Source organism: Cheilinus undulatus, linkage group 17 (assembly GCF_018320785.1).
Source record: "Cheilinus undulatus linkage group 17, ASM1832078v1, whole genome shotgun sequence".
Classification (NCBI taxonomy): Eukaryota; Metazoa; Chordata; class Actinopteri; order Labriformes; family Labridae; genus Cheilinus; species Cheilinus undulatus.
In genome coordinates, this window is record NC_054881.1 from 14,360,188 (window position 1) to 14,383,999 (window position 23,812).

General features: G+C 42.7%; 1 protein-coding gene across 1 annotated transcript; it reads left to right on the top strand.

The window, feature by feature from the left end:
- The first annotated feature begins 15,992 nt into the window (after window positions 1-15,992).
- rxfp3 (relaxin family peptide receptor 3) lies at window positions 15,993-17,213 on the top strand. The gene has a single exon (XM_041811689.1). The coding sequence runs from the start codon at window positions 15,993-15,995 to the stop codon at window positions 17,211-17,213; it is 1,221 nt and encodes a 406-aa protein (XP_041667623.1).
- Window positions 17,214-23,812: the final 6,599 nt, after the last annotated feature.

A 23,812-nucleotide genomic window follows, 5' to 3' on the forward strand; every position in this document is an offset into this window, starting at 1 on the left:
CACACTGTACAGTCTGACGACACTACCTGAAGTCTCACACTAAAGCTGAAATCAGAGGTGTTTTATTCAAATAGCTACAAACCGCGACAAAACCACTCTCGCCATCTCACACATAAACAGCATTACCAACGAGAACAAATAGCAGCTAAATCTCTGATCTCCAAGCTTCCATCCATCAGCAAGATCTTGGAAAAAGCAGTTCTGCACAGCTTCCCCACCATATATCCAACCATGATCTCTATGAAACCTGTGAGGATACTCACTCCTGCAGCTCATTGAGGCAGGTGATGCAATCATTCAACTCACCTGCAGAGTCAGGTGTGTGGCTGATTAGCCTTGATGATGACCAGGTGTGGGAAGCTTATATATGCTCCTGAGCTCCAGCTCTCCTTGCTGACTCATTGTCTCACCTTCAGAGATTCTGAGAGCATCTCCCTGGGTTTTCTCGTGTGTGTTTTGCATGAAAGAGTTTTCACAAGCATTTATAAACCTTTCTAAAGGAAGACTTAGTTTACTGGTCACTGAAAGTTCATTGAGTATCAGTGCTGAGGGTTTTTACTCAGCCATTTTTGGTTTCCTTGTTTAAGCTGATCTAGTTGCCTTTGCATGTCATTTGAGTTTACTCAATCTCCCAAGTTGTTTCAGTTTGTTGTCAGCTGCTTGGCAGCAGTGGTTTAGTTTCTTGTTTGCACTTTGAACGGGAGCTTTTAGGTTATTTCTTACCAGCATATAGCTTTTGTTTTCTTTCCCCGCTTCCTATTGATCGCCTACGATCTTAGTGGTTATCCTTTTAGGATAACTTAAAGAACCCCACCCCCTGCCTTATCCTGTGTCCTAACTCCTCGTCCTGACAGAATGAGTCAGCCAATTGTGGACACAGTGGACCACGGTGTTGGGGTTGACCTAACAAGTGACTGGAATGAAAAAATTGCCTTACATGGGCAAGCAATCTCTGCTCAGGGGGCTTTACTAGGCTCCCATGAACATATGCTCCAGTCAATTACGGACCAACAAGCGAAGCATAATATTATGTTAAAAGAGATACTGGGCCATTTACAAACACCAGTGCAAGCAGCAACTGACGTACAAGCACCGACATTAACCCTAACTCCAAACCCTAACCCAGTTCCAACTTGTAGTCCTTTTACCATACAAGAAACCAAGTTGTCAACTCCAGCCCGCTATGATGGGCATCCAGGGAGGTGTAAGGGATTTATCACTCAGTGTAGTCTGGTGTTTGAGTTACAGCCCTCCATGTTTAGCACGGAACGAGCCAGAGTAGCTTATATAATTTCCTTGCTTTCAGACAAAGCATTGTCCTGGGCTACAGCCATGTGGGAGAGACAAACTTTGATATGTTGTGATTCAGCTCTCTTCATGGCAGAAATGAAGAGAGTTTTTGACCATGATGTTAGTGGCCAAGAGGCAGCCAAACGGCTAATTATGTTACGCCAGGGCTCCAACAGTGTTGCAGAATTTTCTATTGAATTTCGAACCTTAGCTACAGAGTCGGGGTGGAACAGGGAAGCTCTGACAACCACTTTCATCAATGCCTTGTCGGAAAAAGTAAAAGACGAGCTAGCCCCCCGCGATGTTCCTGGTTCACTTGAGGAACTAATATCCTTGGCAATAAGGATTGACAACCGAATCCGTGAGCGCAACAGAGAGAGGGGACAAGCTAATATTAGAGCAGGGGTGAGAAAGAAGGCTCACAACTCTCCCGAAGCCCTGCCCTGGGAGCCTAATGTTGACGAGCCCATGCAAATCGGACATACACGGCTCACACCTCAAGAAGAGAGGCGCATAAGCAGTGGGCTCTGTCTGTACTGTGGAAAAGCTGGCCACTATCTTAAGAAATGTCCTTTAACGCAGAGAAGATACGCTCAGGAAAGCGAACAGACTCGCCAGAAGGTGGGGAATTTCTGCCGAGTCTGAATAACATTCCCAGGTAGCCAATGACCACACCTTCCTGTCCCTTGAATTATCCTGGGGCAACAATGAGTGCCACCTCAAAGCGTTTGTTGATTCAGGAGCAGCTGGTAGTTTTATGGATATAACCCTGGCCAGAAATCTTAAACTGCCCATGTCTACTCTTCCCTATCCTCTTGCCATTACAGCTGTGGATGAGAGACCTTTGGGGACTGGAAGGGTTGAAAAAATTACAGGTGAGATCTTGGTCCGTATTGGTAATCATATGACTAAAATGCAGTTCTTTCTGATCGATGCACCTAAACTATCACTTATTCTGGGACACCCATGGCTAGAAGAACATAACCCCCATATCAACTGGAAGTCTGGGGAAGTGATGAGTTGGGGTCCTGACTGTAAAACTCACTTGGTTGAATCCAGTTTAGTGCAACTCAGTCCTTTAAGACCGGAGTCTCCTAATGCTCAAACTTCTGCCCCTAAGTCTCCCCTCCGGATGAATGAAATCCCTTTTGATTCCCTGCTTTCTATAGACCTCACTCCACCCAAATCCTGTAATACAGTGGAGGCCCCTAAACCTATCAACACTTCGTGTTCCTCCTCCGAGTCTGTGTGTTCTCCCCTTCCCAAGGGGGTCCCCACTGAGTATACAGAATTAGGTGAGGTGTTCAGTAAACAGAAGGCCTCAGTTCTGCCTCCCCACAGGTCATACGATTGTGCCATTGAGCTCTTACCTGGCACTACACCCCCCAGGGGGCGGTTATATTCATTATCAGGACCTGAAACAGTAGCTATGAACACCTATATCGATGAAGCCCTAGCTGCAGGTTTCATCCGCCCTCGTCACCAGCTGGGGCTGGGTTTTTCTTTGTAGGGAAGAAGGACGGGGGACTCAGACCCTGCATTGATTACAGGGGTCTGAACAAGATCACCATTAAGAACCGCTACCCACTCCCTCTCATGTCTACTGCATTCGAGCGGCTGCAGGGTGCTGCCTATTTTACTCAGTTGGACCTGAGAAATGCGTACAATCTGGTACGTATACGAGAAGGAGATGAGTGGAAAACTGCGTTCAACACTCCACGGGGGCACTATGAATATCTGGTGATGCCCTTTGGACTGGCCAATGCTCCAGCTGTTTTTCAGGCGTTTGTTAACGATGTCCTTAGGGACATGCTTGAAATATTTGTGTACGTGTACCTGGATGACATCCTGATTTTTTCAAAGTCCTATGAGGAGCATGTGACCCATGTGAAAATGGTTCTCCAACGGTTGTTGGAGAATCACCTCTTCGTAAAGGCGGAGAAATGTGCCTTTCATGCCCCTACAGTCAAGTTTCTAGGGTACATTGTGTCACCGGGCAACATCAGCATGGACCCAAGCAAGGTCAAGGCAGTTCTTGAGTGGCCACAACCTGACTCCATCAAGAAAGTTCAGCGTTTTTTGGGCTTTGCCAATTTTTATCGGCGGTTCATTAGGGGTTTTAGTTCTATTGCTGCCCCCATTTCAGCACTGACTAAGGGGGGCACCTCACAGCTCAAATGGACTTCACAGGCTGAAGAGGCCTTTATTGAGCTCAAGAAGAGGTTTGCTGCGGCACCTATTCTCATTCATCCTGATCCAGCTTTACCATTTATTGTTGAGGTTGACGCCTCCGATGTAGGAGTTGGGGCTGTTTTGTCCCAGCGCTCCCCTAAGGACCAAAAGCTGCACCCTTGCGCCTTTTTCTCTCGGCGTCTCTCGCCAGCCGAGGGAAATTATGATGTAGGTGATAAGGAGCTTCTAGCAGTAAAGTTGGCCTTGGAGGAGTGGCGCCATTGGCTTGAGGGTGCGGCACATCCATTTCAGGTGTGGACAGACCATAAAAACCTAACCTATATCCAGCAGGCTAAGCGGCTAAACCCTCGTCAGGCCCGATGGGCCCTCTTCTTCAATAGGTTCGACTTCACCCTGTCTTACCGTCCGGGTTCTAAGAATTTAAAGCCTGATGCTCTCTCTCGCCAGTTTGACCATCCAGACAGTAACAGCCCCAGTGAGCCTATTATACCCCTGACCCGCATCCTTGCACCCCTAACATGGGAGATTGATGCTGTGGTGCAGGGGGCTCAGCAGCAGGAGCCAGGTCAAGGAGGAGGGCCTGCAGGCTGTCAGTATGTGCCCACCACTGTACGATCCCAGGTGCTCCAGTGGGGCCATTCGTCTCGACTTACTAATCACCCTGGTGTCCGGCGAACTCTTAATTTCCTCAAAAGGCGATTTTGGTGGCCCCAGATGGAAAAGGATGTACGTGAATTTGTGGCAGCTTGCACGGTGTGTGCCCAAAATAAGACAGCCCAACAACCCCCTGCGGGGCTTCTCCAGCCGCTGCCTGTCCCACATCGTCCTTGGTCCCATGTGGCCCTGGATTTTATAACTGGACTACCACCATCAAAGGGATTTACTGTCATTATGGTGGTAGTAGATAGATTCTCGAAGGCAGCCCACTTCATTCCCTTACCGAAGCTTCCCTCTGCCATAGAGACTGCTCGGCTTGTGGTCCAGTATGTCTTTTGCCACCATGGCCTCCCCCTAGATGTTGTATCGGACCGGGGTCCACAATTTGCTTCCCGTTTTTGGAAAGCATTCTGTTCTCTCCTTGGGGCGTCCACTAGTCTGTCCTCGGGGTTTCACCCTGAAACTAATGGCCAGACTGAACGCACAAACCAGTCGCTGGAAAGAACGCTCCGTTGTTTGGTTTCATCAAACCCAACCACTTGGTGTGATCAACTTATCTGGGCAGAGTATGCATACAACACCTTGCAGAATGCATCAACTGGTCTATCTCCCTTTGAGTGCCAGTTTGGGTATAAACCGCCATTGTTCCCAGACCAGGAAAAGGATGTGGGGGTACCCTCTGCGACACAGTTCATTCAGAGGTGTCGGGCCACTTGGAGACGTGTTCGCACGTCCCTTCTGCGCTCTGTAGCACGGCAGAAACACTATGCTGATCAGCATCGACGCCTGGCCCCACGCTATAAGGTCGGTCAGAGGGTGTGGCTTTCTACCAGAGACCTTCCCCTGCGTGTAGAGTCACGCAAGTTGGCACCACGCTTTATCGGGCCCTTTCAGATCATTCGGAGGATTAACCCAGTCACATTTCGCCTCCTGCTTCCTCGGTCTATGAGGATTCACCCCACCTTCCATGTTTCCCGTCTGAAACCAGTTTGCTCAAGTCCTCTTGTGCCAGCAATGAGGCCTCCACCCCCACCCCGTATGGTTGGAGGTCAACCAGCCTATACCGTTCGACGTATTTTACAAAGTCGAAGAGTCGGACGCGGAATGCAATACCTGGTTGACTGGGAGGGCTACGGCCCTGAGGAACGTACCTGGGTCCCAGCTAGGAACATCCTGGACCCAGGGCTTATCCAGGAATTCCGTCGCCGTAGCTCAGGCGGCGGGGCTGGAACTTCAGGCGCCGTTCCGACCAGGGGGGGTACTTAGAGGAAAATCACTCCTGCAGCTCATTGAGGCAGGTGATGCAATCATTCAACTCACCTGCAGAGTCAGGTGTGTGGCTGATTAGCCTTGATGATGACCAGGTGTGGGAAGCTTATATATGCTCCTGAGCTCCAGCTCTCCTTGCTGACTCATTGTCTCACCTTCAGAGATTCTGAGAGCATCTCCCTGGGTTTTCTCGTGTGTGTTTTGCATGAAAGAGTTTTCACAAGCATTTATAAACCTTTCTAAAGGAAGACTTAGTTTACTGGTCACTGAAAGTTCATTGAGTATCAGTGCTGAGGGTTTTTACTCAGCCATTTTTGGTTTCCTTGTTTAAGCTGATCTAGTTGCCTTTGCATGTCATTTGAGTTTACTCAATCTCCCAAGTTGTTTCAGTTTGTTGTCAGCTGCTTGGCAGCAGTGGTTTAGTTTCTTGTTTGCACTTTGAACGGGAGCTTTTAGGTTATTTCTTACCAGCATATAGCTTTTGTTTTCTTTCCCCGCTTCCTATTGATCGCCTACGATCTTAGTGGTTATCCTTTTAGGATAACTTAAAGAACCCCACCCCCTGCCTTATCCGCAATTGTGTCCTAACTCCCCTCGTCCTGACAGAAACCCTCAAATCAGGATTCAGACCACACCACAGCATTGAGACCGCCCTCATCAAAATCACTAATGACCTCCTCATAGCAGCAGATTCCGGACACATCAGCCCATCCTCTTTGACCCCCTATCCCACCACCTAGACATTACAGGGACAGCACTCTCCTGGTTTCAGTCCCAGATGTCACCAACGGCAAGTCCAGCTATCCCCCAACCCCTGTAAACCAAGGTGTGCCCCAAGGTTCTGTCCTGGGACCATGTCTTTTCATCATCTAAGTGTTCCCTTTAGGTCACATCATCCACAAAAGCGGTCTCAGCTTCCATTCCTACGTCAATGACACACAGATTTATCTACACACAGCACCATCTGCTCAGCACCCCCCCCCAAACCACTAGTCAACTGTCTGCAAGAAATCAAAACCTGAATGTCAACCAGCAAACTCAAACTGAACAGCGATAATACTGAGCTCATGGCTGTTCCCCCCAAAGTGCTGCTCAGGAAGGATGGAGATCTTAACAAAGATGATAGTCCGATTTGCCTGAAAACTGGGCGTTTACCTGGACTCCACCCTCTCCTTCCAGTTCCATATCAAATCTGTGACCAAAACTGCCCTTTTTCACCTCAAGAACACCTCCATACTCAGACCATCTCTTACAGATTCAGTGGCAGAAACCCTCATTCATGCATTCATTGTCTTGACTATTGTTACGAAGTCCTGTTTGGGGTACCTAAAAAAGGTCCTGGACAGGCTACAGTACTTCTGAAACTCGGCTACAAGGGTTCTCACCTATACTAGGCCTTGGCCGCATATCACCTCTACCTTCATCCACCTCCACTGGCTCCAAGTTAACCAGTTTTGTGCCCTTGCAGTAATTAATCCAGAGTGGTACTGATGCCAGTGTGACTCGTCAATTTCAGATGAATTTTCCCAATCTGGCTTACTGATAAAGATTTATGATGTTTGACAATGATTATAAATTAATTCATAAAAATATGCAGTAAGGCTGTAAGTGTTTTGAGTTTTCCTCCATGGCGCCTCAATGTAGCAGACTGGTTGTCATTGTCACGTGACTACTTCTTTCCAGACGCGCCAGTTTTAAAGTAGCCACAGGTCTCAATAGGGAAGTAAACATTGTCTTAATATTAACAAAATGTTTAGTAAATTTTCCCAAAAGGTATTCAAACATAACTTTTTAACACTCAGTGGTCACTATATTAGGTATAACTGTTTAACTGCTCATGGATATAAAACTAACAAGGCATGATGTATAAATCTGAAAAAAAAAAAGAGATAAGGAAGGGGGGCTTATACTTTTTCACAGCACTAAAAATCTTTGCTGAATAAATGTAAGTAAATTCCTGAAGTGGGCTGTTCAACATAACCAGTCACCTATCCTGTGGGATGGCATGAAATAATTAAAATAACTTTTTATAACGATGATCAATGTTGTTGCCTATGGTCTTGTTTACTCTACAAGGTCATAAAGATTCAACACTATTTATCTCAGTTACATAAACTGTGAAAAAGCTCCTCTTGCACCTGCAGAGCCCTTGCATTCTTGGTCAAATAGCTACCTGAAAGAGAAAGAAGATGGAAAACATTTCTCAAGGAAACTGTAGGAGTTGAAAAGACAGCGATTAAAACAATCCTGGTGTGAAATTTGTCCCTTATCTGTACTTAAATGTGCCTGGTAACACAAGCCTGCAAGTAGTATGTTTAAGAGTATCAACTCTGAGCTCCTTTTATGATGAAGGTGTTTAGATCTTTGACCTAATTTCAGGTGACCCATGTGCCCGGCTGTCTTCAGAAGAGTGACAGCTGTGGAATGCCGGAGTTTCTATATGAGGGGTGTGTCTGTGTCTGCAGGGCGATAAAAGGACAGATACCAGGCACACAGCTGTGGATGTTTGATATGTAACAGACACAATAAAAACTCTTTTGTAAATCCCGGACTCTTGGAGTAGTTTTGAATCACCTCTGTGGACTTTGGTGGACTTGTTGTGGGTATTAGACTTTGGGTGACGTGTGGATGTGACAGCAGGGTTCATTCATAACAGTTATCACACTGAATGCTAACAGCTCCATCTGTTCTGTGGTATGTGTGCAGGCTGCTGGTGCTAACAGCTGTGCTAGGACTAACAGACAGTCAGGCTGGGAGGGACTGCAGCACACAGAGGGGAGAGGGGCACATATTGGCACTATTCTAAAAGAAATGTAAGGACTAATTCAACAAGTGCTTTTACTTGTACCATCTCCTTCAGGGCATAACCAATTTGCATGCAGTTGTAGTTTAAATGGCAAGCACTAGAGGTCAGCAGAGGACATACATCAGGAATACTTAACCCACAATATAAAAGGAGTACATTTCCTCATGTGCCTTTACAACTGAATGTATCTTTCTAGAGTATACTTATTTTATCATACTTTATACTTCTAAGAAGTATTCTCTGATCAAAAATCTGATCATTCTTTCTTTAACAAGTCAAATATATCACTCATAACTTAGAACTACTGCCTGGCATTTGTATGATTGCATAAAGTTCCCAATGAAGACAGGGAAAGTACAATGCAGGCTCAAGAACAAGGCTGGTTTCTGTGGTCCAAATATTACAAGCAGCGCTGACCATGAGGCCTAATGACTTTTGACCTTCAAAATCTAAGCAGTTAATCACTGAGTATAGGTAAACAATTGTGCAAAGTTGGAAAAAAATCACAGCTTTCTTGTGATATCATGTTTACAAGCAAAAGAAGTGCACAACCCTGTGACCTTGACCTTTGAACTAATATCTAATCAGTTAATCCTTGGGTCAGGGTGGACAATTGTGCAAAGTTTGATGGAAACCTTTCCAAGCATTCTTGAGATATAGTGTTTACTGGAATGTTGAGGACAAACATAATGCATCAGCTCCAACAATAGCCAAGGCTGGAGGCATAATGACACAATAGCATGTCGTTTTTTCTCTTCATGTGAAGTGGCTGCAGTAGTGGTTTTCAGCATTGACAGTTACAATAAGGAAATAATAGTGCTCTAGTAAGTCTTACCGAGGCACCAGTGTTATTTCAGTCTATTTGATCGCAAGCTGAAACTCCTAACAGGAGCTTTAGCATTTTAATGTTTATGCCAGAGATAGGCACAGTGAATTAAAAAAAATAACCTTATTAACCTTTAAAACTGCTGACAAAGAAATGAATTTAAATCATTTAATAACTCAATAATCATTTAATTGCATGAACATTAACGGAAGTCAAGCAATATTACCAAACAGCAGCATTTGCTTTTTGCAAAGTCAACAGATCTGAGCTCTTAAGAGGCCATGACAACTTGGAAAACTAAAAATGTTATGTATCTTCACTGAAAATCTGGCTGGATGGATGGATGGATGAAAGAATGGTTGAAAGAATGGATGACTTGATGGCTGGCTGGATGGATGGATGCTTGATTAACCCCTAGGGAAATTCTAGTGGCGCTCCGCATATATGTCACTTCATGTGGGCCAAGCAGTATTTCACAATAAAAGCACAAGACACAGAGACATAAAGGAAAGAAAATCGTGGTCCCACTTTAAATAATTCCTCATTTGGTAACTTGTTTACTTGAGTTAAAAACAAAACAAAACTTAATTTTCTTGTAACTAATTGAAGCAATTTCTTAAGGTTTTTCCAACACTCCCTTTTTTTTAAGAGCAGGCATTTTGGTCTGATTATACAGTACCATAGTTTACTCATCTACAGACTGAGTTTGCGAGAGGTTTAACTAAGGAGCTGGCTCTTTCCTGTTTTTTAAATATATTCTGCTACAGACTATGCATCAGGTTGGAAAGTAGACTAATCTATGTCGAAGCCAAACACGGAAAATAGACCGATTTAAAGCATGCTCTTGCTCATGCTGTAAACTATCCATCTTACTACGCAGGGTTTGGATCCCTTTTCTTTCTCATAGTGAAAGTCAGTAGCACACCAGCACCACATAGTGGCAGGAATATTTAACATCTTGAACAGACTTTCTTCCTCCCCCCTCGTTGGCTGCTTACGCATGGCACAAGCAAATTCAAGTAACAAAAATGATGTAAATGGAAAACACATTTACAGATGGATGGCGTTTATTCATAAAGGTTTTTTGAATTAACATCCACATTAATAAATAACATAATAATTGCTGCCGATAATGGCATCAGCAAATACTGGGACATGCACTGATGGCAGTAGCCGGTATGTGAAATATTGAAAAAGAGAAAATCTAAAGTACATGCTGCTGTGAGAGATAACAGACAGCAGTCTGGCAAATTTCATCTGCACCCTCCAGCCGGCTATCCATGATGGCGTTTGCAGCCAGCGCAGCATCTTGGTTGCCACTGTGAAATAGCGAAACACTTTAAACATTCTCCCAAGTGATGTAATCTGCCGGTACAACATAGCAAAAGCTAACTTAGCTACGCTAGCTGCATAGATAATGTTACTATTTTGGCCAAAGTAGTAAAATGAGCTTTAGGTTTAGCAATGTAGGCTTAAGCAAATGTAGCCAAAGGTAACAAAGGCACAGGTTACATAGCTTTGTAGCTATGTTAGCCTTAGCAGCTTTAGCTTTGGCTAAGCATGTTTATGTAGCTTCATTTGCTTTAGCTTTAGCTATGGAGGCTGCTTTAGCATGTTTTCATGGAGGACAAGCCTTTTGTCTGTCAGCAGACTGTTTGGTTGGCTTTATTAAACATTTTGCTATAAAATTTGGAAAATCAGGTTTTTAACTTTTACCTTTCAGTGTTTATTTTGGTTTTATTTTGAGAGTTTTGCATTTCCGTCCTGACAGTGGTGGTGTCTAACTGTATTTCTAAATGAGATATAGGATAAAACTAACCTTGCAAAGCAGATGGATACGCCCGTTTCCTTGTTTCTCACTGGTGAATCCATCTTGCAAAGCTCCTGTCTGAACCGTTTGGGCCCGGTTAGAAAGTGACAGGAATTATGCAATTATGGCAGAAGACATTAGCGTGGATGTTGCTAAAGCGCCAGTTTTATCAGAACTTGACGACATTTCTTCATTAAAAGAAGAACAAAGAACAGCAGTGAGTTGTTTTCTTTTCAAAAACGTCAAAAGTCGAGTACTTACATGTCTATAGTCGCCATGTTTCGCGTTATTCCTCCCTAGCTGTGCACTCGCAGCTCGATAGCAGCTACATCATATGTTTTGTTGCTCTGATTGGCCCGTAAAGATGTGACAGACAGAACGTTCATCCAATCACACAGGGAGCTTTTTTCAAATCCTCTACCCTTTACCAAACACTTAGTATTGGAGGTTTTCTGGAGTGTCAGGTAACGGTTGAACAGGTTTGCTTATGAAAATTTAATTTATGTTAAGATCGATTAGAGAAAAGTTAGTAGTGATTTATTTCAAGCTAAAGAGGCTACGCTGCAGTTATTCCAAAATAATGTATTTCTTTGCTTTCTAATTTTTTCCCTTCTGAAATAAGTTTGAATAAAATTGTATTGTTGGTTTTAATATGGTTGATCCCCCCCCAAAAGTGATAAAGAATAGAATTATACTTTTTTAAAGAATAAAAATCAAACATGTCACAACAGTAAGCAGAAAACTTTGGTATCAGCATCTGCCTTGATTTTCACAATCAGTGCTTCACGAATCATAATACAGCATCAGGAAAGTCTGGATTTAATGCTGTAAATATGAAAACTTTTGTAAACATGCAGTAATTTCTCAGCTCATTAACATTCTAGTCACTGGATGGAGCTCTGGGTATAACATTTTTTATTTTGATGCAGTTAAATGACACTTAAGCAAATCAAATTTAAGAAATGATTATGGAGTGTCAAATCTGCCAAATAGTCTTTTGGCAGGGGAACATTAAGAGATTTCAGGAGGTGAGAGGAAACTTTCTGTGTCGCTCTGAATCTATTCACATCATGCCAGCAGCTGCCATGCAAAGATGTTTCCTGAGGCTTGTGGATCAGGAAACCATCAGTAGGATGGCAGATTCTGACGTTTAGAGAACAAGCTAGTTATAGCTCAGTTTTTTTTTTTTGCGGTCACATATACTTTTGTTTCTTCCTCAGTGCTGTGGGTACTCAGAGGGAATCAGACATGTTTATTTTTTGCAGATTTGAGGCATTAAGGCTCAAAGATCAAACGTGCCTTGACTTAGCATAACTTCAATGACTCTCATTTCCTTTGTAATAGAGCAGCTTTGTTGTGATTTCCTCTTGTATTTTACTATTTTCCTCTACGTATCTCTCCAAAAAGTCTGCCTGCTCACTCTCTGTATCATCTTCCCAGCCTTCTCTGAACACACATTTTGTTTGAAAATCATTTAAGGCCAATTTAAGTTACAAACTCAGGAGCAAGTCTTCAAAGTTGAATATTTGATGCTAGATAACTCTGACTTTCCATTAAATCCACTGTCACAACCCAAGTTGTTGACTTTATGTCTAAAAAGTTGTTGACAGTTCTGTTTATGGAGTCTACTATTAACTTATCTTTCTGTTCTTATCTTTTCATCTCTATCCTCTTCATTCATGCCCTTCCTCTTCCTCCTCATCTAAATGCCGGGCCTCTACTTACTGCTCTGCAGCTGTCATTCTGTTTCTCAGATGGAAAATGTTCCAGCAACCAAACACATCAGTGCTGATGGAGTTCATGCCCTGCTGACTCCCCAGATGATAAAGACAAATTGAGTTTATTTTCCATCCCAGCATCATGCCTTTTTTATTTAGACATAATTTCTCTGGGTTCCTGTTTATCATAATGCATGTTGGATGCATGCTGCATGCACAGAGTTGATCTAATATGAGAGAAGGAGGACAACAATAAGAGGCAAATATCTCTTGTCCTCCTTCTCTCATTTTAGATAAAGTTTTATTTTGTTTAAGATAAGGTTTCCTAACCTTGCAAAGCAGATGGGTTTGCCAGACTCCATCTCTGTCATCAGGCAAATCCATCTGGGAAAAATTCCAATCCACATTTGTGCTGAACCGAACACTATTTGGACCAATCAGCATCATTTAAAGGGGACACATTATGCAAAAATCAGTTATTCAGGCTTTTCTAACAAAGATATGTGCCCCTGGCCTGTCCACAATCCCCTCAAGTACCAGACCCTCCCCCGCAGCTTTTTCCCCACCTTCAGAAAATGTATGCTGAAACAAGATGTTCTCAGATTTTCCCCTCATGGCGTCATGTGGGGAGTTAGCACCACCTCCAGGTTCGGTTGGCCCTCCCCTCTTGGAAGAAAGTTCTGCCCAACTCTCTTGATCCTCCTCTCAGCTGCCACCTGAGAGGAGGATCAGGATACAGATTCAGACTAAGCTGAAAATGTGACAGGTATCTCTAATTTGTAATTAAAAGGGTTTTTCATAATGACTCAAACTAACATGACTTCAAGAGGACATTGTTGGCAGGTTTTTGGGTAGAGTTCGGTTTTGTGGTAAATCGATCGTATTTGGGCTAATAATGAAGCTTAGTGTTAGTTCATGCAGGACATGGTAGTCATACGCCCAGCTGTGATAAAGCTGATGGTCAGCTGATCCTAATTATCACCTCCCAGCTCCCATACCCAATCACAGCTCTTTCTCTCAACACAGCAGTCCATTTATATACCACGCTGCTGCTGCTGCTGCTGGCAAAGCTTAACCTCCTCCACCCCAGCCTCCTCCTTTATAGCATAACGCTTGTTGCACCCTCATATTCAGATTCATGCCACTATGGATTTACTGCTTTGAACAAATTGTTTTTGATATCCATTATCATAAATGTATCTATCCATATGGGGGTCTGTGGCACCACATTATGTAATAACGCCGCATTATGTAATAATGTGGTAAATTTTCAATTCATTATGTAATAACGCCGCATTTTGTAAGCCACTAAGCAGTTAGGGTTAGGGCAAGGTAGTAGGGTATACCCTGGAGCCCACCTTAAGTCCTAGGGTTAAGGTTAGGTGTTTAGTCTAGAGCCCTGAAGGGGGGTTAGGTTTAGGCTTAAGTCACTAGAGTTAGGGCAAGGTAGTTGGGTAGGGCATACCTTGGAGCCCACACTAAGTCCTATGGTTAGGGTTATTACATAATGCGGAGTTATTACATGATGTGGCGCTACAGGGTCTCAAGCCATGCTCTCTGCATAACTGACGTACTAGAGTCAGTTTATCATAGATTTAAATGTGTTTTTATGCTCTCTTCTTTTCTAATCCTCCCTGACTCAAGAAAGAATTTTGGGTAGACTCACCAGCACACTCGTCACAAAGGAGTAGATTGATTTAGTAGCATCACAAGTGACTTCTGCTGCCAAGAAAAGAACACTGCTAGAAATATACTGAAAGCAGCCCTGTTTGGAAGGGAAGCTGGTCATTATTAGAGTTTTCATTGGGGGTCAAGCTGCAGCCAGAAAATACACATGCAGTGTTCATCTTCATCAATTTTGAGCTGCCCCCTGAATCAATGCAGAATCACCAAAGATCTTAGGGGCGGCGCAAGGCTTTGTCTGCTCTGAGGCTCCCAAAATTAGATTTGCAAACTTCGACTAAAACAGTGATAAAGCAGTTATGAAGTATTTTATACAAACATCTTTTGATAAGGGTTTATCAATGAGACAATTAAAATCTATGTTGATTTTTGAAGGCAGTGCGTCACATTTTCTTCTATCTTTGGTCTGAGGGGGCTCCAAGGAAAAATGGTTGGGAAACACTGCCCTAAAAGGAAATTCAGTTTAAATTTTGAGTTTATTAATGAACAAACAGAACCTTGTGGTGTGGGTGATGTACTGCTGTGGATCACTCTTGCATGCCTGCTGTTATTACTGAGTGTATTATTTCACTCTAATGACTCTTAATAGGTCCTAATGGAATCTGACGTGCTAATCAACTCCTTACCTCTGCTCTGTAAGCATTTCCAGTCTCTGCTGTGATGTATGCTGGCTGATTCATTTCAGTTACAACTTTGACTGCCCACAAACACACAAACAACATAATCATGATAAAACTATTATTGTGCCACACACTGTGTTACAGTCTTTTGTGCATATGGTGTATATTTTAATGTTTTTCTTTATATTTTGGCCATAAAGTAAGTCTTTTAATTTTTCATTAATGTTATATATCTTTATTTTTGTCTTTTATCCACTCTTTTCTCATTTTTTCTTGTTTTTCAAAGTGTTGAGCATATTTAAGTTTGATAAATGGATGTGATGCAGATTTTGTAAAACCAATCACTAACTGTGTTTGATGATGTGGATCTCCATTAAAATAATCCTAATGATGTTTCTTGCCATAATTGAGCAGCTCTACTGTAGGGTGGTCATCCTCTCTCTACTGTTCAGGTCACTCTTCTTCTGAATAATGAATCTCCTTACTCACTGTGATTTCTCTGCAGCAAGTTGTTTCATTAAAAAGCCAGCAAACTGGGCTCAGTGGGAGTAAATCTAAAGTAATCGATGGTTTAACCCAAAAGGAAATGACTGTGAGTCGTAGAAAAGCTTACATCACTTTACAGCATCACATACATGCATAATCTGGCTGATAAAACTCTCTCCTTGTCCCTTGGTAAAGGCACAGCCTTTAAACACGATCTGTCTGGAAAATAAAGCAGTGAAAATCTATGTTTAATACATTTCCTAGCTTATTAAATGATTTCTGTGCGTTTCCTTTAGTTAAACTGAGCTTCAGGTACACCTTTGTTTCTGCGCTTTGCATCCATTCAGGACCAAGGACAGTGCCAGATTGCGCCTGAGCGCTGCGTCAGGGGGATTTTTTTTTCTCAACGTTTAAAGAGCTGAGGTGCAGAGACGATCTCAGAGCAACACGGAAACCCAAGGAGGAGCTCTATCACCTCTCTCTCACACGCAGCAACACATGAAAGAATTGATGAAGTAGTATTTACAATAAACATGGAAGCTGACGCAGGAAACCCACATGCCAGCATTTCTCTCCCCTAAGAGAACCACTCTGGATTCAAGGACATGACTTGAGTGAGGATTAAACTTCAGAAATGTCTGGAGAATCTATGGACTGTAACGAGGGCTCCGCAGGGATCGATGGAGCAGGCTTTAACTTCAGTGGTGTCTCCAGCGTGTTTAACTGCTCCTCCGGGGACTACTTCCACCTGTCAGACTTCACTAAAACGGATCTCGCGGGAGATGGCGCCGCTGTTGTGCGGATTATCATCTCTGTCATCTACTCTCTGGTCTGCGCGCTGGGTCTGATTGGAAACTTGCTGGTCCTGTATTTAATGAAGACCAAACACATGTGGAGGAAATCCTCCATCAACCTTTTCGTGACTAGCTTGGCGGTGACTGACTTCCAGTTCGTGTTGACTCTGCCGTTCTGGGCTGTGGAGAACGCGGTGGACTTCACGTGGCTGTTCGGCAAAGCGATGTGTAAAATTGTGTCCTACGTGACGGCGATGAACATGTACGCCAGCGTGTTCTTCCTCACCGCCATGAGCGTGGCGAGGTACTGGTCCCTCGCGTCTGCGCTCAAAGGTAAACGGAGGCGTCCGCTGTGCTGCGCCGCGCGGTGCATCACGGTCTTCATCTGGTGTGCCGCGGTGTTTGCCGCTTTGCCGCACGCAGTTTTCACCACAACCGTGACGGTTTCCAATGAGGACCTGTGCCTCGTCAAGTTCCCGGAAACAAACGGAAGCGCGCAGCTCTGGCTAGGACTCTACCACTCTCAGAAGGTGCTTCTGGGATTTGTGGTGCCCCTGGGGATCATCTCAGCCTGCTATCTGCTTCTTTTGCGCTTCGTCACATCCAAAAACATCAACACGTCGAGCGCAAAGCGGCGCGCAAAAATCACCAAATCCGTCACTATCGTCGTGTTGTCCTTTTTCCTCTGCTGGCTGCCCAATCAGGCGCTCACAGTGTGGGGCATCCTCATCAAACTCAATTTTGTTCATTTCACGTATGAGTACTACACCACGCAGGTCTACGTGTTTCCCGTGTCCGTGTGCCTGGCGCACTCCAACAGCTGCCTGAACCCCGTCCTGTACTGCCTGATGAGGCGGGAGTTCAGGAAAGCGCTGAGGAAACTCTTCTGGAGGATGACCTCGCCGAACATACGGCCGATCACAGCCACGACGAAGCAAGAGATGGACGAGCACAGGCACGTGCTGGCTCGGGTCAGCGTGCGCGAGGAGCCAGAAGTGGTGTTTTATCCTCCAGGGGCTGTGGTGTACAATGACAGGAGGGATCTGCCAAACAGCAGTTAAAATGCAGCAAAGACGTCTATTTAATCTTCATCATGTTTTTATCTGACAATGGTGAGAAAACGGAAGAAACAGCTGAAAATGTATGTCTGCTCATGTTCAATCTGAAGGTTTCCATGTGCGTAAAGCCAGAATACAAAATGCTGTTTGGATAAAAATCCTGTCCAAAATATTGCCACGTGCACCTTATTTTACCTTTTTGTTGTTCATTTGGACCAGAACACTTAGCTGCACAAAAACGCAGAATGAAAAATCAATAGTACCTCAGGTGCTTTTTCTTCAGAAGAAAAACCTTCATGTGCTCTTGAATTGGTTGTTGACCAAAGAGAAAAATCATCCTGTGGTTTATGGAGCAAAACCAGCATGTGGCAAAGATTTTGTATTGATTTTTCAAAGAAAGAAAAAAATCTTAACAAAACAAGTTACAGGTGAATAAAACGCAGCAGAATCCATATCTATTAAGAAAAAAATGTTTCTTTGCCTGATAATCTCTGCAAACATCAGACTCAGTCTACATCAGAAACCTCTCCTGTACAGAGATCATTAATGAGAGGTTTCATCATGAATAGCACAGCTATTTTTAATCAGCCAGTAGAAATTAAACTGTTAAACCCTGACAACTTTAATAGAGTTCATTTATTTACATTGAAGACATTCGCCTCAAAGCATGAAACAAGAAAACTGTTCAGGGTGAATTCAGCCAAAATGGGCACATTTTTAGTAAACCATCTTCTGGTCATGCATAAGAGCTGATGATATTTTTATAAATGCCCACAGGCATCTTGAATGTTTATATGTTAAATTATAAGGGGAAGAAAATAAGATTATTTTTGAACAGTCCAGTAGCTAACTGTGGCCAGGCCTGCCCACAGAACTAGCTGGGCCCCTGGAAAAAACCCAGAGAATGGGCCCCTCCCCAGTTGTCATTTATTGATTATATCAATGCGTGTTGGACCAGTAGCTTTAGTGCTAGCATCCTGGCTAACAGTTATCTCATTTTGGAGCTGAAATGTAAGTAAAGCTATTATTGGGTTCTGATGTTCAAATAAATAGTTCCACTTTTAACCCCATTTCATCATACCCCCCATTTTTTCTACGGTCTTTCCACATTTGTCCTTTTTTTTTTCACCACTATAGATGCCAATTTTAACACTATATTTGCAAATTTTTGCCTCTGTAAGTCATTATTGCCTATTTGTACCCATTTTTGCCATATTTTGCACTTTTTTGACACATTCAACTCTTTTTGTTGCCATTTTCAACCACTTTTAACAATTTTTCGCCCATTTTTCCTCAACTGTATCTTTTTTTTTGGTTCTTCTGGTAACCCATTTTGCCAATGGGTAACCACTGTGTAACCAATCTTTTTTTATTGCCAATTTTTTACCTTTTCTTTTTTTTCTTTCTTTTTTTTTTTTGTTTTGCATTTTTTCCACCTTTTAACAATTTTTTAGCTTGTTTTGAAGGCCATTTCACTTCTTTAGCCCCCCATTTTTACCACTTTTTTGCCTCGTAACCTCATGCTGCCACTCTTTACCCATTTTTTGCCACTTTTTGGCACATTTAATTTGTTTTGGCCCATTCAATCCTTTTTGCCATTTTTTTAAAACCACTTTCATAATTTTTCACCCATTTCTTCCTTTCCTAACTCATTTTCAACCACTTTTTATTTTTTATTTTTTTTAAGATTTGTTTTTGTGCCTTTATTAGATAGAGAAGGACAGTGGATAGACTCAGAACCAAGGACAAGAGTGGAGGAGAGACATGCAGCAAAGAGCCTCAGGCTGGATTTGAACCCAGGCTGCCTGCGTACATGTTGCGCACCTTAACCACTCGAATACCAGCGCCCTTCAAACACTTTTGACTGATCTTTTGTTATTTGAACCGTTTTTCTCACATTTGTTCCCCTTTTTTTGCTTCTTTGAACTCGTTGTCATTGGGTAACCACTGTGCAACCAATTTTTACCACTTTTTACCACTTTTTTGTGCCATTTTTTCCACTTTTAAACACTTTTTTGCTCATTTTGAAGGCTTTTTTACTACCTTAGCTGCCAATTTTTGCTACTTCCTTGCCCCTGTAACTAATTGTTTCCACTCTTCACCCATTTTTGCCACATTTAACCAATTTTTGCCACTTTTTAACCACTTTAAAAAATCTTTTGCACACTTCTGACCTTTTTTTGTCTTCTTAACCATTTGTCACTTTTATCCCACTTTCTATAAATTTCTGCCCTCATCACCCCTTTTCACCATTTTTTTCTGCCAATTTTTGCCACTGATTATCCCATTTTGCCCATTTTTACCTTTGCCTTTTGTTGCCAAGCTATTTCAGCTCCTTCTTGATGTGCAAGTAGAAACCAGTTATTAGCGCAATTTAAAACATTTAGCTGAGTAAATTCCCAATGTGCGTGCGTTCTGATACATATGATTAGGTGATCATTCGTGTCCGGTGTGAATACAACATAACACATAAAGTGTCCAAACAAATGCCTCTTTGTTTAGCTTTTGAAAAAGTTATAATCAAGGCTGCCTATAAGGGAGGATAAAGGGGAGGGCTTTCTAGGGCCCTGACAAACTGGGGGTCCATGGAGGTCAGCAAAATTATTGTCCATTCTAATGTTAAGCTGTGATTACCATATTTTTGTCACCTGAATAATAACCGCTTCTATCAAAGTAATTAATATTTTTTAAATTCATTTATGCCGTAGTATTAAGCCTTCTTTAAAATACAACCCCCTTCTCTTAAGACAATGAAAATCAGTTAAAAGTGGCAAAAGGGCAGTAAAGCTGGTGAAATAGTATCAAAAAGTGGCAAAAAAATGTTGAAAGTGGCAAAAACTGGTCAAAAGATGCAAAAATGAGCTGAAGAAGTGGTGAAAAGGGGGTTAAGGTGACAAAATGGGAGGGAAAAAGTGATGACTAGGGGTTGAAATGTGGCCAAATGGGTCAAAATAAGAGCCAAAAAAGGGCTAACAATTGCACAAACTTGATGAAAAGTGGCAATTACTGGTGGCAACATGGACAGAAAAAGAAGTTAAGGGGGCTGAAAATTGGCTTAATAGCCAATGCATAATATGCATAATAACACCAATAAATCACAATCTGGGAGAGCCTATTCTCTTGGTTTGTCAGGGGCCTAGCCAATTCTGTGGGCAGCCTTTGCTATAAGATATGAAAAACAAATAAAAATGTCTTCAATGAAAAAATAATAATAAACAAACATTCTTTCAATCTCTTTCTGTCTTTGGTATCTATCAAAACAACAGCCGCTGTTGACAAAATCACTAAAGCACAGTGGGCTTAAATGGTTAAATTTGTTTAAATTAAATTAGCCGGTGCAAGATTTATGAGTCAGTCAAACCACTTACCCATCTGTTTTTTTTTTTTTACACACAGGCTTGAAATCCCAGTCTAATGCTCTTTTGTAATGAATTTCTCACCACTAGAGGCCACTGTAGCTTCAACTAATAGTCGCTGCATTTCACCAGATGAAAATATGAAAGGCTTAACAGTTAGTAAGAACAGCACGGTATGACAGTTTTTTAAATAGAAAATAACATGGTATATAGGCTGTTGAGGGTTGTAGTCATGCATAACTACTCAACCGGAGTGGAAAGAGGCCACAAGGCTGGCAGAGCTAGCTGCTAATGTTAGCCACACTGTACAGAGTATATCAGGCTCACATCATACCTGCTGACACAATGACCCTGTGAGGAAGTATTTTCTCCCCTTTAGACTAGTTGGTTAAACACAATTTAAATGGGCATTTGGCCGAATGGAGAAAAAGACGCCTGGGAGCCTCCTTAAGGGAAACAGCACTATGCAAATCCAGGCAGCTAGCCAAGGTTGCTACCTAGGGTTAGCCTAAGCACATGGCAAATTTGCAGCAAAAAAAAGTGACTAACCATATAAATTCATCTTGTACAGACAGTCCTCTTCTCCCTTCATGTCTCTAACCTTTGAAGCAGAATGTTATTATCCTCAATGCTGGAATAAGCAGTCTTTGGTCTATGCTGACAAACCCATTCACTGTCCTCCTTTTGTATTAAAAACAAAGGTCATGGTGGGCAAACTTGTTTTCAACAATAATGAGAGGTTAATGAGTTTCACAGAATCTTTATGACGCTTTTAACTGTGTGAAACTTGCAATTCTTACATAAAACTTACATAAAACTTCAATTTTTGTCCCATAAGCAAAACCAGATGGGAGTGGTCACTTTCGCTTATGTCACTGTAGCATCAGTGGGTACAAATATATGTGTATTACATTATTTTAAACAGTGAATGTAATTGAACTCGGCCAAGAGAGACAGTTAACGTTAATTTATTCTCATATGTAGTATTCAAATTGGTAGCAGTTTTGTCTTAGGTTTATCCATCCGATCCATCCATCCATCTTCTTCTGCTTATCCGGGATCAGGTTGCGGTGGCAGCAGGCAAAGCAAGACGACCCAGACATCCTACTCCCCCACAACACTTTACTGTTCCTCCTGAGGAATTCCAAGGTGCTCCCAGGCCAGATGGGATATATAATCCCTCCAGCGAGTTCTGGGTCTGTCTCAGGGTCTCCTCCCAGTAAGACATGCCTGGAAGACCACCACAGGAAGGTGCCCAGGAGGCATCCTGATCAGATACCCGAACCACCTCAACTGGCTCCTTTCGACATGAAGGAAGGAACAGCGGTTCTACTTTGAGATCTGTCTGGATGTCCCAGCTTCTCACTCTGTCTCCAAGGCTGAGCCCGGCCACCCTCCTAAGGAATCTCATTTTGACTGCTTGTGTCTGTGATCTCATTCTTTTGGTCATTGCCCAGAGTTCATGACCATGGGTGAGGGTTGGGACATAGATCGACCAGTAGATCAAAAGCTTTGTCTTCCAGCTCAGCTCCCTCTGTACCACAATGGTAGTTTACCATAGACTGTAGAAAGAATTGGACAAACCCCGTGTGACGTCAGTCGTCTGCTTACAATAGTCGGACTCCAATGGCTCTTGAAGCCAATCCTTGGAGGCTTCCATATTGAAATTGCAGTCTCAACCGAACTTTCGATCAACCTAACGGCCCGCCCACTGAGCGCAACTTCCTGTCAGCCTGCTAGCTCGCATTCTGGTTGACAGAAACGGAGCCTCTGCCTGCTGAGCTATCTGTCAATCAAATGAGAGGCGCCAATCAGCTTTCATCCTAAATATAATCCAAACGATTGTGGAACAAAAAAATTCACCCCCCGTACAGTAGGAGCACAATAAGACACTAGCTAATGAGACACGTTTGGTGTTTTGAACCAGGCTGCAAACCAGTTTTTTTGTAGTGTCAAAACGGCTGTTTAACATGTGTCCAGATGGGACTTCCGGAGTTCCTGCAGCCAGCCTTAAGTGGACACTTGCAGTATAGCAATTTTTTGCAAATCTGCATTGGCTTAATTTTTCAGGACCGGAGGCTGCCGCTTGTAGTTTTCAGTGCCTGCAGAACTGCTGACACTGCACCAATCCGCCTGCCAATCTCACAGTTCATTCTACCCTCACTCATAAACAAGACCCCAAGATACTTGAACTCCTTCACTTGGGGCAAAGAATCATTCCCCAGCCAGAGGGGGCAACCCACCGTTTTCCGGCATAGGTTTATTCATTTTTTATTTAGAAATAGGATTTTGCACTGAAAACGTCAACCTCAGTGATTAAATGGGAAGCGCAAGGTTCAGTTACACACTTCAATTACTTCACTTTTTTCTAAAAGATAAAAAGGTCAGATTTTATTTTCTTTGAGTTCTCTTAATCTTTTGCTGCCCTCCAGCCCCGCATGTTTATGTTTTTATGTGTCATAAGCAACAGAAAGGAACATGAAGCATAGATGTACTAATGAGAAGAGTGACTCAGAGAAGTGTGGCAATGCCATAATAACAAACAACATCCTGAGAGGAATACTATGATTTTTAAGTAGCTGCTGCAAAGAAAATGGGCAAACATTATGCATTTACCAACAGCCTAATTAAAATGAATGGCTAATTGCCCCATGTATATTTAAATGATGCATTCAAACATTTCATCTGTTGCTAAAGTCTGCCTGAGGGACGAAGAAACTAGCTGTTAACGGTGAGCAGCCATTCCCCTCAGATTTGAGCTAATATCTGTACATCTCCCAGGGTGCAGAGAAGACTCTTTGATGTGCATGTTTTGGAAGAGATAGTTAACAGATGTTTCTGTTGTCTGCCACACTTAATGCTTCTTCTTTAATAAATTACTACATGAAAACATGTCTGACTGCACCTGTGAAATGTTGGAGGACATATTTTCCGAAGCCTCAGACACCACATCTGCTCTCTGTGGATGCCACTAAAGCACGAATGACAGACAAGGGTGCAAACAAGCTTTGAAAAGTAAGAAGTTGCTTATCGCTATTCTCGCAAAGCCTAGAGGCAAAATAGAATTATGACAAAAAAGAGCATTAAAAGTAGACATTTATGAGGAAGGGGAGCGCCGTTACATATTGATCGCTTGTGTAGTTTGCACTGTGTAGGACTTGCACCAGCTTCTTTTTCTAAGTTTAAGATCCCCTGAAGGCATGGTTTGACACACGTTGCAAAAGTACTTTGTCTTCTGCTCTGAAT

Bases quoted from the DNA above. Each gene is read 5' to 3' on its own strand.
- rxfp3 (XM_041811689.1), top strand. From the start codon at position 15,993: ATGTCTGGAGAATCTATGGACTGTAACGAGGGCTCCGCAGGGATCGAT.